At 41.7% G+C, this 16411-nt stretch overlaps 1 protein-coding gene across 3 annotated transcripts in view; it reads left to right on the forward strand.

Moving 5' to 3' along the window:
- Positions 1-14238, forward strand: part of gab2 (GRB2-associated binding protein 2) — a 32510-nt gene extending 18272 nt beyond the window's left edge. For 2 of the 3 annotated variants that reach the window (XM_046389717.1, XM_046389719.1), the window contains exons 3-10: positions 6435-6663; positions 8341-8939; positions 9694-9791; positions 10483-10762; positions 10925-11015; positions 11206-11308; positions 11440-11562; positions 11681-14238. In XM_046389717.1, coding sequence (XP_046245673.1) covers positions 6435-6663; positions 8341-8939; positions 9694-9791; positions 10483-10762; positions 10925-11015; positions 11206-11308; positions 11440-11562; positions 11681-11824 — 1667 coding nt within the window. In that variant the 3' untranslated portion in view covers positions 11825-14238. The remainder of the gene's footprint in view (positions 1-6434; positions 6664-8340; positions 8940-9693; positions 9792-10482; positions 10763-10924; positions 11016-11205; positions 11309-11439; positions 11563-11680) is intronic. The other variant, XM_046389718.1, reaches the window with a different exon arrangement.
- Positions 14239-16411: the final 2173 nt, after the last annotated feature.

The following is a 16411-nucleotide window of genomic DNA, read 5'->3' on the forward strand; positions in this document are numbered from 1 at the left end:
ACTTGGCCTCTGCCATCCATAGTGAGCTGCCTTTTGGGACTGTGAGGAAGGTTGGCAAAGGGCACCACATGACTGCAGCTCAGTTTTACACGACTCTTCAAAGCAAGATTCTTTCTTTCTAACTCTCACTGGCTCATTTTGTTTCTCTCTCTCTCTCTTTCTCTTTCACTCACACACACACACACACACACACACACACACACACACAAAAATACACTGTGACTATTTTCCTTGCCTTTTCCCCTCCCAAAGTGCCCTTCCTCTACATCGATTTTTGTTGCAATAATAAGACTCCACGGCACTGGAAGGTCAGGTTTCTGCTGCCACAGAACTGTCTCAGGACAGCTCGCTGTTACTCACAATACCAATGTCTGCATCTGAAGTCACTGTTGGAAACCAGAGACTTTAGAACACACTATGCCCATCATCGGGTGAGATGTCTTTCTTTCAAACAATAAAACAAAGAAATCCCACAGAATGCACAGAATGAATGTGCAGCATATGAATCATGTTCATGAATCGCTTTCAGTGGTGCATTTTGCTTTGTTGACAATTTGTTGTAACACAGCAGCTGATTATATCAGTTGTTCTTTTCACTGGTTTGATTCTGAAGAAACAACCAAAAGCAAGACTTTAAACCGAGCCTGAACTGCAGTGGGTAATAGTAACCGTTCATTACAGCTCCTCCGATGACCTTACGTGGTCATGTACGCACAAGTTCCATGTTTTGGTTGTTCTCGTAATCTGTTGATGGGTGTTAGTGCTGTTGTTATCAGACACTGATGGCTGGGCGTGTGGCGTGTGTCTGCACCCAGGGAGACCCACCCTCGAGCACAATCTAATGAATGGAACATCATCTCGTCAATCACAGGCTTTGTTCTGCTCTCTCCCAGCTGTTTGAACTCTGAGATGAGGATAATCTCATCCAAGGGATGAGGTGTTTTTTGTATGTCAGTTCCCACTCTAATTTTTTTGTATGTTTCCCTGGCATTCTCTTGGAAATAATCTGACATGAGTATTGCTTTTCCATTTAAATTTTAGGCAAACTATAATTACTAAACCAGCATTTCCAACAGTGGCCTCAGATGTTTTTGACAAAAAGGAATCGAAAAGAAATTAGATTTATTCAAACAAAATCTTTCGCTTTCACTTTCAGTTTGCATTAAACACTATCTGTGGAGGCACATTGATTATCTGTGGGCTGCAGATGTACATCTCAGTGTTAGAAATGCGTCTCTGTGAAATTAATCAGCATCACCGTAATCATGACCTGGCATCGAGGTTGCTAGTTTCGAAAACAATGGAAATGTTACTATGGAGGAAATGTAACTTTCTTAAAACTTCCCCATTTGCTCATTCTTTCATAAGAAAGGCAGAGATTTGTACTCTGTATGAAGTCTAGACTTACCATGAATGCTAGAAAAGGAACCTCCTTGAAAGATAGTGAAGCTGCGGTCACTGTTTGTTGTTCTTCTCAATGGTGAGTGCTGTGCCTGTGAAAAGTCAGTTAAAATGTGACTGGTGTTGGCAACAGATGAACCTTAAAACAGAAGAGTCTCTTTGAAGTTGCGTAATGTTGTGAAATCAAAACAGACTTTTAGAATTTCATGTCAACATTATGAGCATGTTGCAGAATCGAGCTTGTGCTCGTATAACGGCTCAGAAGTGCAGTTCAGGTCATGGTTCAGGTGAGCTAACTGCTCATATGTGGATCGCCGTATTACCGCATTTTCTTTTCCCTCAGTTCTTGTTCATACCAGAATAACTGCAGTCCACGATTCATTTGGACGATGGTGTTTGTGGATTTATGTGTGCAGATTCTGCTGGTATGTGAAGCCATTTTTCATGCTTAAGTTGGCATCAGCTCAGTTGTTCAAATGACATGTTTAGTACCAGCCTGTGGCAAAGCCAATCACTGTAACTGGGGGCTGCCGCCCAGCCTATGGTCAAATGAAAACTGAAAATGGACTCTTTCAGAATGGGATTTTTCTTTGGAAAACTGTTTATAAGCAATTCAACTGGTGTAGGAAGATGTTTATCCCGGTCTGCATCTTGTAATCAGTAGTTTGCAGTATAATCTGCTTTCTGTCGTTCAGACTGGCCTCCCTCTTCCGTCACACTATAATACATTCACTGTAATTGGTAGGCTGGTAGTGTTAGTGCAGAGCTGCCTCCTGTGTACGGGAGTGCACGGATATTCCATGTAACTGTTTAGATGCGAGGAACTTAAAGTGGGCTGCTGTTTACAGTATGGCTGCATGTTGAGTGCAGTCTGCTTTCTATCAATGAAGAAATTGCTGCTGCTTCTTTTATATTCTTTTACCTCAATCGATCTGCCCCAAATGATATGTGAAGTGAAGTGAAGAACATCACTGGAATGATTCAGAATTGTACCTTTTTTATGTATATTTCCATTAACAGATCTGCATACATTTAGTTGACACTTTACCACAAAAACTGATAATCGCCTAACTGGGTCTCAGTTAATTAAATTACCACACAACCAAAGGGAATAGATTCAACCCAAATTTTCCCTTTAGTTTTCGGCTTGGTAGGCTGCATTCAGCAGCACAGCCCTTTCCAGGTGAGTCTTGATTTTTTTTCTCCAATAAGAAAATGAAAACAAACACCCAACCTTTACCACAAATTGTCTCAACTTTTCGTCTGAGTCCACCCTGCTGTTGCACAGTTACAGTATTTATCCACCCATCGCTTTGCAGAAATGAGGTCAGAGCGTCGAAAATGAGCTGCTGTTTTAGACTCTCCCAGACAATCCTGGGCCTTTTGATCGATCAATCCAGCGTTTTAAGGCAAATTAATGTCACAGTGTGGTTGAGGGGGCAGTGCTCACATGATGCTGTGGAGCAGGCAGGCACAGGGGAGTAATGTGATCAGGGACTGCTCCTGTTTTTCTGCTCTGCTTAATATTCTTCTGAGCCGTTTTCAAAGGGGAATAGGCCATGTTACTTTTTTCACTGACAGCCACTTCACTTTGTCCACTTCAGACTAACTAGCAGAGCGAGGATGCCATTTTCCCTCTTCCTGTTGAGTGTTGCAGTCTCTCAGTGCTAACTGCTCACCTCAGTGTCTAGCTAACACATTTGTGCTGCAGCTAGCATCTCCTTTATGCAGTTATGTCACTCTTGTGGAAAGCTAACAACCCCCCGCTAACCACAAATGTAAATGGACCCCACTGTGTGGCCTCCTGGGACTCAGTGTTGCTTTTAAGAGCCACTGGTCTGGCAGGTCCGTGCAGAACAACAAATTGCGTATGTATATACTTCTCTGGTGCTTTTTTTTGTTTGTTTTTTTGAGGTTGACTCACATTGAGTGAGTAGGTGGACACCTTTTTCAAGGTCACTTTGTCAGGATCCATGTGGGGCGGGGGCTTCAGTCCTACTGCCTGACCTTTGTGCCACAATATGGCCTCCCCCAACACCAGGCCACCCTGTAGAGCCTTTACATATCTGAGGTTAATTTGTAGCACTCACTGTAGCTGTCTCAGCCCTGCATCTATATATTGAAGTCCAATCTGATTTGAAACCATTAAGGAAATTGCATTTTTCTTGTCCTCAGATTGAAGGCAGGTGGACAGCGTGTACCTTGGATGATTATCATTTATGTCATATTTAAGGGATGACTGCAATACTCATGAAAAGCCTGCAACTGCTGCAATGAGAAAATCCAAATAGTCCTCCTTCCTTTATGTTTCCAGCAGACATCCTTTCAATTCAATAGGTTAGTGGTATTTTCTATTTTTGTATCTCATTTCAGATTAGATTATCATATGTTCTTGTCTAATTCTGGCTGGACTGAGGAAATGAGCACCCTACAAAGACGGTCTTGTCTTTGCTGATCCAGCAGGGTTCTAATTTTGGCCTCCTGAGACCAGCAGCCGGCTTCTATTAGATTATAGCCACAGAGCAGATGAGACAGTAGGTGATGTATGATAGAGCGTAATTGGAAAATTGCTCATGAACTTAGGAGCTCTTTGACCCAGAGTAGCCGTATGTCATTCACCAACCAAAGGGGTCTTTTAATGTATTGCTGCTGATGCTCTGATGTTTGTTTCAAGATGTCGTGGGAAGAGCTCTTTGTGTCTTTTAACTGCCTTGTTCGATGTCCAGGCTTTAGCTTAGTTTTCGAGAAAACTACATCTGGAAATATAAAAAAAAAACTGGAGTTAGCTTTTATTTTACTTGTGTCAGCCCCTCCCAGGTTTGTTACTTTTTCTCATAAGTTGTAGTATGATAAATTACTCCTCACTTTGCTTAATAAACATTTTACCACCTTACATTAAGTGTCACAGTACATTAACCGGTGGAGGGAACAGTCCAAGAAGCACCTGGGGATATATTTTCTGCTCCTCTTTCTATTTCTGTGTTGTGGTTCCACTGACTTGATAGAACTGCTTCCCAGGGGTAACATATATCATTAAAGCCATTAGTGTCAGTGATGAGGCATGTAGATCTGTTCCATCAGCGGACTGGTCCAGTCGTCTTTCTTCTCCCTCTGATTCTGACAGTCATGTACGACAGTTAATCAAAACTTATTCAGGGCACACAGAAAAACATGCTCCTGTACACACACACACACACACACTCATAACTCATTAACAAGGTTACATTTTGCTTTTGAAGTTTTGTTGTGGCCTTTAGCATTTAATCATCAGGCCTGCATGTGTTTTTATATGCAGCTCTCCTCTCTGGCAGGGGAGGGGAGGAACTGTCTTTCTACAACAAATCAATATATCTACCCATGTTAGTCCAGCCAGACTGGATGAAAGCTTTTACAAAGCTTTTTGTGGAGAAAGGAGATGATGCCTGACTGGCCTAGGGAGAGTGGAATGGCTCAGAACAATGGTGTAATTGAAGATCACTGGGGGGAGTCCCTGCCTGTGTAGCTTGTTGGCATGAGCATCTCACTGATGTCCATTGGCCTGGAGACCCCACAGCCGAGGCCTTTTTCCCCTCAGGCGTGGCTGTGACCTCATTCAGCTTACTGGGATCCAGAATAACCCCGCCCAGCCATCCCACATGCGCGCACACACACCACATTTGTGGTCCCTCTGATTTTGGTGGTGAATCAGAATCAGAATCAGAATCAGAATTCCTTTATTAATCCCTGGAGGGAAATTCTTGTTTTTACAGACATTGCACATGCAGTATTCCCGACCAAAAAGGTCAAAAGGTCAAAAACCTCACACATTAAGAATTAATTCACTAATTCTGTCTAGATTTCACACAAATATCTAACAGAATAAAATAATGAAGTGATAACATTCTATATCCAAACAGTAAAACATCATCTTCAGTTTGGCCTCATAATTTTTTGTATTGTCTTTGTGTTCTGTCAGAATCAGCTTTTATTGGCCAAGCATGTAAAGACATACAAACTCTCTGGTTTGGTGAAGCCTCAGCTGATTGTCCTTGGCACCATGTGAAGAAGCCTTCCAACAGTCCTCTGTTCTCTGTAAAAACAGTCTCTAAATGAAGACAACATGTTACTGACAGGGGACGTACATGTCAAAATTAATTTCCATTACAGCCTGCAGTCTGGACAGACATGAATAAAATAATTAATCTATAAATGAGTCCATTTACTTGCATCCCAAATTTGAAATTATTTTGTCTATTTTTTGTGTAAATATGCTCAAGCAAAAACTTCTATTTACTGTACAGTGAAAGACAGAGATTAATATCGGCAAAAGATGTTTGCTAGAGTTTTTTTTCCTCTCTCCCATCAGCTAGTGTTGCATGCAGCACCATGGGTCGATGGATCAGTGGGCCGCCCACTCCCTACTCCTACATCTCAGTGTGCGCCTCCTCATTTTGGCGTCCTGCCTGGTCTATTTGCAGCATCCCCATCTCAGACTTGTCTTTTCTTTGTAGCCTTTCAATGCAGATATCAGAGATCTGACAGAGAAACTGTAAGACTCTAAGACTGTGTTGGCCACACTGTGCAAAACAACGGGCAACCCAGTACAATCACACAAGTCTCATTGACCCTGGTCGAAAAAATAACTTGGATTGTGTGCTGTTGAATCACTCAAACCTTGCAGCCTTGCGGAGGGGTACAGTGTTCTCTCCTCCCTTGAGACAGATCCCTCTTCTGTATTGATTAGTGAGCAGACTGAAAGCTACTGAATACAAGACTCCATGCAAGGCAAGGTCAAATAAAGGCTTAAAGCTCTCAAATGAATTGCGCACTGCCCTTTGACTTCAAAGATTTTGACAACAAAAGGAAAATGTTTGAGAGATGTCATTTGGCTGATTGTTGCTTTCTTGTAACATCAGATTGCACAGTTTGTCCAAGCTGCAGAAGAGTGCTTTTAAGTTCTGAAGACAAACCTGAGATGGGTTTTGGAGGAAAAAAACAAAGAAAAACATGTTGTGGGTCAAACAATCAATAACTCCAATTTCTCTTGTCTGCAGATGGCAGGTTACACCATATGCCCCGTTCTGTTGGAGCAGATGTCACCGTCTCCATGGCTCCTCTGACTGGAGAACGCAAGTCCTCTGCCCCCATACACTCCAGCCAGCCAGTCCTCTTCACCTTCGATGAGCCTGTGCGCCACACTCACCATAGCTCCCTGTCTAACAGTGCACCCCAGGACTACCTCCTCCTCCACCAGTGCATGAGCAGGAAGACAGAGAGTGCACGGTAAAGGTCACGACCCTGTGGCGTCCTGTGTCAGTTTCCTGTTATCCGTTAATGCAGGTCAACCTACAGGTTTATGGTGCTTCCTCAGTTTAGAAAGCCCTAAGAGTCAGAACTACTGTTATGGGAGGGGGATGTATTCAGCTGCTTTTTGTGCCTGTTTGTATATGTGTGTGTGTGTGTGTGTGTGTGCGTGATAAATCTTTGTTGAAAGCTAACTAAATCAATAATGATAATGATAAAACACCTCATGATGAGTGGGGATCAGCAGTTTTAAGTTCAAACTCAAAGCATGTAATTTTATTTGGCAATATTGATAATTATTTAAATATGAACATAACATATGCAAAAAGTATACTAGTGTCAAAACAATTAGTCAATCAATCATTTAAGCACTAAAAAAACAAAATATGCAGGACAGAAGGTGTGAATACTCGAGTTACTGTGTGTATACGGACATGCATGCCTGTCTCAGCTATACGCTAAACCAGAGAGCAAAAGGGCCAAGTGTTTATATTAAATGCACTCCTGAGTTTTCCATTAACATTCACCTCACCTCGCGCTGCCGTCATGCCTGCTTTCAAGAATCAAAAGACAGCTTTAATAATGATGCCATTCAGCAGATAGCCCGGCACAGTAGATGATCAATGAGGTTGAGGCTGCAATTCATCACTCCTATAGGTTTAGACTCACACAGGGCAGAATTGCCCTCTCAGCCACACGATTTGCACATAAATCTGCTGTGTAGGACCTCTGTGAAGCCCAGGAAATCAAACCTCACAATCCATCTCATCAGCCTTATGCAGAGATTTCTGTCACTCCCTCACCAGCTTCTGCTCTGTGGTTCTGCTAATTAAGACAGGCATCTGGTGGTGCGGTATGATTCATGTCAGAAAGCAGCTCCACTGGTCTGATGACCACTGGTATGAATTAATCTATGGAAAAAGCCCCCACGCTGCTGCAATGACTGAAGGCCGAGTAATGAACAAAATTATTGATTGATGATTGAAATCCTGAGGAGACAGAAGAAGAATTGATGAAAGACAGCATGCCATCTGACATGAGAAAGGAATTGAGTCAGAAAGAGCAAAATGTTGTGCCAATATTAATTGCATTACTGTGATGCATTTCTCATTTAAAATTGTTACTCGTACAACCTAATCATCGGAAACCTGCAGTGTAGCTGACACAAATGCATGTAATTTTTGGAGAGTGCACAAACATAAAGAAACGATTCATTGAGAATTTTAGTTTTGTATTGGCCAACTAAGTTGTACCGTTGGTCAGCTAACTGGCTAGAAATGTCTAAGCTGTAGGGCTGCTCTAGCTGGCACTCAAGGTCAAGCCCTACAAAGGAGCTGAAGTAAATGACGCATGTCCCTGGGGTGCCTAACCAAGGCTGAGAAACTGTGGGAAAGTCGTTGCATTCTCCCTCTAAACATGGATGTCCTCTCCTGTCGACACACTGAAAAACATGTAAAACGAACCAGCGTTTCGAGGGAATGTGAAAAATGAATATAAAGGTGTGTAAAGGCACTCAGGCACTGATGGCGAGGTGAGGTTTTTAAATGTGTGCTGTGACCTATAGAGCTTCCTTTGTAGAGCTACAGTGCCATCTAGTGGCTCTGCAGGTACAAAGTCTTAATGTGTGTATATGTGTATGTCTCATTCATGTTGCAGGAGTGCCAGTTTCTCCCAGGCCACACGAAGCAATCTGTTTGTGGGGAGCGACTCTGCAGTGCAGAAACTCTCCCACGGCTTTTCCCACTGTCTGAATGGCATGGGTGCCCAGTTGCACGGCTTCTACAGCCTGCCCAAGCCAGGAAAACACCAGCTACCGGCGCATGATGACTCCCCCCAGGAGGCCTGTTACGTGCTTCCACGGGGTTATAGCTCTGAGGCACCATCTCACAGCAGTCTGCTAGGTGAACCTGAGCTGGAGAATGAAGAAGTTTACACCTTCAAAACGCCGTGCAACGCCCTCGCCACCATGCAGAGCAACGGGCGTCCAACTGACAATTATGACCTTCCTACACCACCTGGCTCCTTCTACCAGATCCCACGGACGTTTGATAAAAATCACAATGCCTTGACACCGTCAAGCTCTGAGTCCTCCTGTGCTCCTCCTCCCAGGCCCCCTAAACCTGGCCACGGGTCAGAGGGGCAGTGGGGGAGTCCCCAGTCAGTAGAGAGCCAAAACGGAGAGATGACGTCTGCAGTGTCCGTGATCCCACGCAGGAATACTCTCCCTGCTGTGGAGAACATCAGGCTGCACAGAGGTACGCTGAATGCACACTGTGCTTTCACTGCTTTCCCAATACGTTCACTCACACAGACCTTTTGAAATTGTGCATTTCACCTGTTTCCTGTTTTTCAAACGCAAGTCTGACTTGATCAGTCCATTCTCTTGTGGTATTGCAATGACTGTGTGCTTCCTCTTCCTGCCCTTCTTTCTCTCTCTCTTTCCCTCTTCCTCTATCTCTGGTTTTGCTGCTTTAACTCTCAGAGCTGAACAGAAACAAACGGGCCAGTTTAGCAGACACTGTTCTGTTGAGACGCTAATGAAATTCAAGCCATTCAGCCTGCTCCAGAATGCCTCGTTCCAGGCTGATAAGCAATGAAAAAAAAGCACTTGCAGACACAATGCACTGCTTCTTATGATGTTGTGTTCTCTGCTTTGCCAAGCCCATGCTCAGGCCTCATATAGCTGGCGACAAGAATTGACCTGTGACCCTTGTTAGTGAGGCTACAGGCTGTTCGCACACCTGTGCTGCAAAGGCTAATTATAACCCAGTGAAGCATTTAATGAAATGTCACTTGAGTTCTGCTTGTTTCATTAGCAACACAAGTTTAATCTTTGAAATGTCAGGCATTTTTATTCAAATGGGGCTCTATGACAGTGATTATCGTACAATATTCGAGCCAGGTAGGTTTTGCATTGTAAGATTTCACTTGAGGAGCTTTTTTTCTTTATTCCTTTAAGAGTCGAAGTCAGTGGTAAATATTGATTTCTCTCCTCGCCTCTCTCCACAGGCTCCTCCTTTGAAACTAACAGCCATCACCGTCCCATCCATTTTAACAACTCAGGTCAGTCTGTGGAGTCTGTCAATGATGGCTTCAGCTCCTACCTGGTGAGTCACCCTCTAAATTTACAACCCTGATTCCGAAAAGGTCAGTACGCTGTGTAAAACATAAATAAAACATGACGCGATAATCTGCTCAGCCTTTCTTGATATATACTTGCAAGAACAATACATTTAATGTTTTATTTCATCAGTGTTATTGCTGATGTTTATTCTGAATTTACTGTTTGGAACAATACTAACAACAACCAACGACTCACTTGACCACAGTTAGCTGAACTAAACATGCCAAAAGGGCAAAGGGGCACCCCTGTAAAGGAAAGGGGTGCACTGGACCTATAACACAAGACCAAACAAGAGCATCAGTGCGAAAGGGAATGCGGCACAAAAATATTTCCAATCAATTATCTTGTTCTCATAATTGTAGGAAGCCAGTGTTGTGATTTGAAATTGCTCAGTCCCACATGATTGGGTGTGAAAGGAGCATCCTCGAAAGGCTCAGTCGTTCACATGAAAGGATGGGGCAAGGTTCAACACTTTATTTACATTTTACACAGTGTCCCAGTTTTTTGGGAATCCGGGTTGTCACTCCACTCCCTCCTCAAGCAGATACTGTTGATGTGAAATCATAAACAGCAGAGACATAAAACACATTTCAACTATATTTGCTCCAAATGACTATTGTAGTTTTCCAGTGACTTTAAGAGAGTCGTGTGCCCTCTGTCTCCTCTGACACCAGAGAACCAAAGCCCCTCTGACTCGCTCCGACAGCGGGAACTCCGATGACAACTATGTGCCCATGAATCCTGGCTCTTCACCGCTCAGTGCTGCCCAGGCTGACAGTCCTAAGAATATCTACATCCCTATGAGCCCTGGGCCCCATCACTTTGATTTCCCAGGATTCTCTGCAACATTACCTGCCCGTAAGGGGAGCAGCGCCTCCTTGTGTCACCGGCCCACTCGTCTCAGTGATGTCACGCCACCACCCATCAACCGCAACCTCAAACCTAACAGGAAATGTAAGTTTTTGACAGCAAAATTTCTACTGATCTAAAAGCATGGAGTTTTCATTTCTGTTAATTGACATTTTTGGCACCAAATCAGCTACAAAGTCTGCATTGTTTATTGTTTTGACAAAGACAATGGCTTTTGTTGACAGTGTCTGGTCTTGTTTTCCACAGCGAAGCCAACACCTCTTGATTTGAAGAACAATGGGATCATTGATGAGCTGCCATTTAAGAGCCCAGTCACCATGTCCTGGACACGGCCCATGTGAGTCTCATATAAATTATTCAGGCTAAGTTACCAAAGGGCCTCTCACACACACACACACACACACACACACACACACACACACACACACACATACACACAGTTTTAATGGTACAGATTTGTGTTGTATTTTGTTTCTGCCTGAGGGCAGAAGGTAGACGCTCTCATGGTTCTGTCTGCTTTGCTTCAGGCCCGCTATGAACTCCATGTCCTCCCAGCATTGTCGTCCAATTTCGACACAAAGCATCACCAGCACCGACTCTGCAGATAGTGAGGAGAACTATGTGGCTATGGTGAGTCCCAGTAGCTGGAGGGGAGGTCATGAGAGCACATTGTGTTCTTTGTTTTAATGATCCACTTGTTTGCTTGCTACACTTACTGACTGCACCCTGTGTGAATGAAACCTCCTTCTTGTCCCCATTAGCAGAACCCAGCGTCTACCTCCCCAGCCGTGAGTGGCACCAGCAGCCCGGCCCCCAGGAAGTGTGGCAACGTGGACTACCTAGCACTGGACTTTCAGCCTGGGTCGCCCAGCCCACACAGAAAAGTAAACAAATGATATTGAATTGATACTTAATTTCTAATAGTGTTTGCTCTTATTTCTACCACAGTACAGTCTGCCCTCAGGCCAGAATCTCACTCCTACCTTATTTATCATCCTTTAGCCCTCTACATCCTCTGTGACCTCTGATGAGAAGGTGGACTATGTGCAAGTTGACAAGGAAAAGACCCAGGCACTGCAAAGCACCATGCAGGAGTGGACCGATGTGCGGCAGTCTACTGAACCTGCCAAGGGGGTCAAGTCCTGACACTGATGTGGGCAAATAAATGACCCAAAAAATCAGACAAAATTCCAATCTTAAGTCAAGCATCTCCAGTATCATGTTTCTGTCATTACTGTAAATACTGGTTGGGCTTGACTAAGACTGAAATATATGGACAATAAGCCATAACCTATCTTATGCCTGATGTTTTTTACTGCAGTGCACTGCTAAAATGCAGGATTTCAGGCCATACAAGTGAAACACCTTGCCAAAGCTCTTCGTGCAGACTGTTACAAGAGTATGGACAACTGATAAAGTGTATGAAATATCAGCCTCACTTATCAATCCATCCCTTACAGATTTCAAGTGTTTCATCAAAGCTGTTCCACTGACCACCACTGCGACAGTTTTTCTTTTTTTTTTTTTTTTACATTTAACAATTTAACCAATTGCTGCCATTTAAAAGAGCAGCAGAGGCTAACTGGTCGATTACCATATTAATATACTGTAAGAGTATGCTTACTGATCTCAGGAATGCCAAGATGCACTCCAGTTTTGGCATGCAGGCAGACTCTCTCTTTTCACTTCAATCTGTCATTTGTGCTGAGTCTTGCAGAAGCAATGAAGAGATTATTTTCACTGCGGGCAATCATTTCAGCTTAGCAGTGCATGTCTGGTAAGAGGACGGGGGGAAAAAATACAGCCTTACGAATGCAGCCTGTTTCAGAAGCCCTAATGATAACTGTACGTGGCTGCTGCCTCAGTTTCAATTAAGTATGAGCCCAAAGCATATTTAAAAGCCTTCAGAATGGTTGGCAGGCCAGTTATTTCAGTGCAGGTACAAATTCAGTAATGTTCAGATGTACAGAATGAAGAAAAGGCATACGAGAGAGCTCGTGTGTTGGTTTGACTTTGGTGGTCAGTTCACTTCAGGTAATATTCCAATACATTTCATTGTAAAAAATGTACTGACCAAGAAAATTATTTAGTCGGACAAAATAAAACAAAGTGGGAGATGTACTTTCCAGATATCCTCTTTCTATCTTGCTCCCTCTTTCTCTCTAGAGACCATAAATACGAGCTAAGCAGAAGGAGAATAACATATTTATGCTTTCCGGAATTGAACCGTTCACTGATGTATGTCTTTGATATGGCACACACTACAGCGTTGTCTCTGAAGAATAATTGTTTCCTGTATGTAAATTATTAATAGAATGACATATTTGCAGTGCATCTTGTTGACTGTTTGAAATTTGATGCGCTTGTCTGAGACAAAAAGTGCACTACAGTAATGTGACATTGTGCTTTGCTCGCAGGGGCAACCTGCCGCAATGAAGATTTGCCAGTGATCGTAGTCACTTAAAAATAATTGAGGAAAGAATGTTTTCTTAATTTCCGAAACTCTTTTATTTGTTAAAATTTAATTTCAGTTTATACTGTAAATGTTGCCTCGGAGAAATTTTATTATTCACAATATTATTCATTTAAGAGTCATATTGTATTTAGGACAACTGAATGAACAGTTTCTAGTTCAGCTTAGGTCCAGTATATCATTGTGGGCTGGAACCACTGAAGGGTCAATCCATATTTGATCTTAATATGAATAGTGTGGCCATACAGTGCTCGATGGTATTATTCATTATTTCATCAAGACTCACTTCTTAATGTTTTTCTAGCCTTTTTACTGCTTTTTTGTATTCTTTTTATCATTATTTTCTACATAAATGTAAGCAAGTGATATTCACAAGGATGGGGTCAGGCTAAATTAAGCTGTAAATTGTGAGTGTGTATTTTATTCGTTTTTTTAATCCACAAATTTTAGGATCCATACGTGAAATTGGGAGGCTGGCAGTTTGATTTGCACTGATAAAACCCTTCCCAGGTGAACTGTGATTCGCAAAGAGCGGGAGCTTGAGAGGAACGAAAAGACTGAAGAAAAGCCTGTCTACCTGTCAGTCTGAAGTGAAATGGATGTGTAATTTATTACCTGGAGAGATCCGCTGTAAGCAGAAGAGCTGTGTATGTGTTGTGGTAGATTGTGAGTTGTAGTATGTTCAATGACAGCCTGACTGGGCAAGATGGAAAACACTGCTCAGATCTACTGTCAGACTGTCACTGGGTTGACGTACTGTACTAGTAGACATCATTTCTTAACCACTGTTATTGCTACTACTGTAGACCATTTGCTGATTGCTTGTGTGTTAATTTATTAATTTATTGTGTGTTTTGCAATTGATAATTGTAAAAAGGAAAACAAAAAAAACAGCCAAACAAGGAAACCCTCTCTCTACTAACACTGATGTATGCAAAATCTCTTGAATTTGTGAGGCAATATGACGCCAGTGTGATGGTAATGTGGTACAGTTCATCATTTGGGATACACAAGAATACAAGACTTTGTTATTCCTGTATTATGGTAGACTTAAACTGTGGACATAGAATAAATCAAGAAGTGAAAGTCTGGTGCTAAGGTTCCTCGTTAAATATAAACCAAAACGCTGTTGTCTGGCAGGCACGACACCATTACTAATCTCTCACCCACACATTCTTGGTTGGTGGTGTAATACACAGAAGTTAAATGTCTGCTGCCCCCTGTTGTGTGGGACAGTAGCTGCATTCACTGGGATTGATCAAGTGTTAAATGACAAATCACTTTTGTTTAAGCTGAGGATTCAGCCCATATGGGTTTTTGGAAGCTGACATGCAGGCCTATGTAATATGTAACCCCACCCCCACCTCCCCACCCCAAAAATTTCATTCTTCTTACACAGGAAAGGTGACCAAAACTTCATTTTTAAGTAAAGTGAAAAATTATATTCTTTTTATCATTGTTTTATTTTATTCAAATCAGTGTTACTCTGACTAATATCTGCTGTGACAATACATCTTACATTCCTTAAATCTTTATTGTTTAACTCATGAATGGTGATTTGAAATCTGCAGTCAAATTACTGAACCCGTAGTCTCTTGAGCGATAGCTGATATTAGCATGCGTGACCACTGAGTATAATAATGGACAGTAATGAGGAAGTAACTTAACACAAACTGGAAAAATTGCATTTCTTAAAGAAACTGTCATGTGATTGCTGATAGCTGAACTGATTTTCAAAGCATTGCTGGAAATGTAGAAATGTCAAATTAAGACCCAGAAGAATCGTAAAGCTGAAATGCTTTGCTCTGCACAGGAGAAAAACCTGGAAGCTTAAATACAGAACTGACAAGCTGAAATGTATAAAGAAAGTCAACTTTTAGCTTCTAGCTGGAAGCTAAAATTTTAGCTTCAAGTTATTTTAGCAATTTATTTAAACTCTTAATTTCTTCGTGCATTTCAGCTTCCAGTTCTGCAAGTTTTACATTTAAGCTTTAAGGCATTTCACTGCACTGGTACGTTTACGTTTGATGTTTGAATTCATGAGTAGTAAGAAAATTTTACGAGAGAAAAAGCGCAAACGTTTTGAAGAAAGCAGAAAGGCAGCAGGTGATCAGTGGGTGACATTACAGGTCACATGACTGGATTTTGGCAAGTTAAAAGTTATTAAAATGATGTCTGCAGCTGAAAGTATGCCGTAGTAGCAAATAGTAGAATTTCTAATTTCTACATTTACATAAAAAAGTTGAAAAAGCTAAAAAAACATGAGAAATGCCTTTTTTGTTAGTGTGCATGCTGAACCTGAACTGTCTGTCATGTACACACTAGACACAACAGGTAAGGTTTGTATTTATATTCTTTTGCATATTCTCCCCGTGTGTGTGTGTGGTTTTCTTGTGGGTGCTTCGGTTTCCTTCTGCTTTACAGAAACACACATTGGCTGACCCGTAGTGTACTTGCATTAGTCCCCTATATGGCTGGTCTGTAAGGTAAGTGTTAATAAGACTGACAAGCTGATTTCAGGTACAGTTTCAGGTGTATATTTACAGTCTTATTGTTTATTTCTTAGTATAAAATTTGATATCGGTTTTAAATCTTATTTAGGTTAATTACTTAATATTTTAACCAACTGGAAAAGCTCTTGATTTACAGTTTGGCTGCACACGCCTTTAGAAATTTGTCACAGTATATTTGATGTTTTATATCTCAAGTTTTATAAGACTTTCTTTGTAACTAATTGAGTTTGTGGGACAAAACAGCAGCTGCTGGTATTGATCACACTCATGTTAATATTACAGATAAAATAATTTCATGTGAATAATCCAGCACAGGTGTTAGCTTTGTGGATCTTTTGTTTATCAGTTTATGTGGTTGTTTTTTCACTGTTCATCGAGTATAATTGTTCTTTTTCCAAACGTTTGTGCAGTTATGGTTACAGATCTACGTCCACCTCCCTACACTTGTATTCTGAGTGTAACTGATTTGCTTAAAGTTAAAGATGAAAGTGAATGAAAGCATTTTTTCCCACATTGTCTATAGATATCAAATTAACATTGTTTTACCGCAAATCTTTCTGTCTGTAATAATCGTAGTGAAATTCTGATACTGTGACAGCTCTAGTTTGTATTATTATAGTTCATTATTGTGATATTGTTGTTTATTCAGAAACCACAGCTTGTGCACCAAATGTAACCTGCTGTGACCTTGTGGCAAATCAGACCACCTTTTATCAAAAACAAAAATACAACCAGTGATTGGCCTAT

The sequence above is a fragment of the Scatophagus argus genome, chromosome 5 (assembly GCF_020382885.2).
Source record: "Scatophagus argus isolate fScaArg1 chromosome 5, fScaArg1.pri, whole genome shotgun sequence".
In the NCBI taxonomy this organism is placed as follows: domain Eukaryota; kingdom Metazoa; phylum Chordata; class Actinopteri; family Scatophagidae; genus Scatophagus; species Scatophagus argus.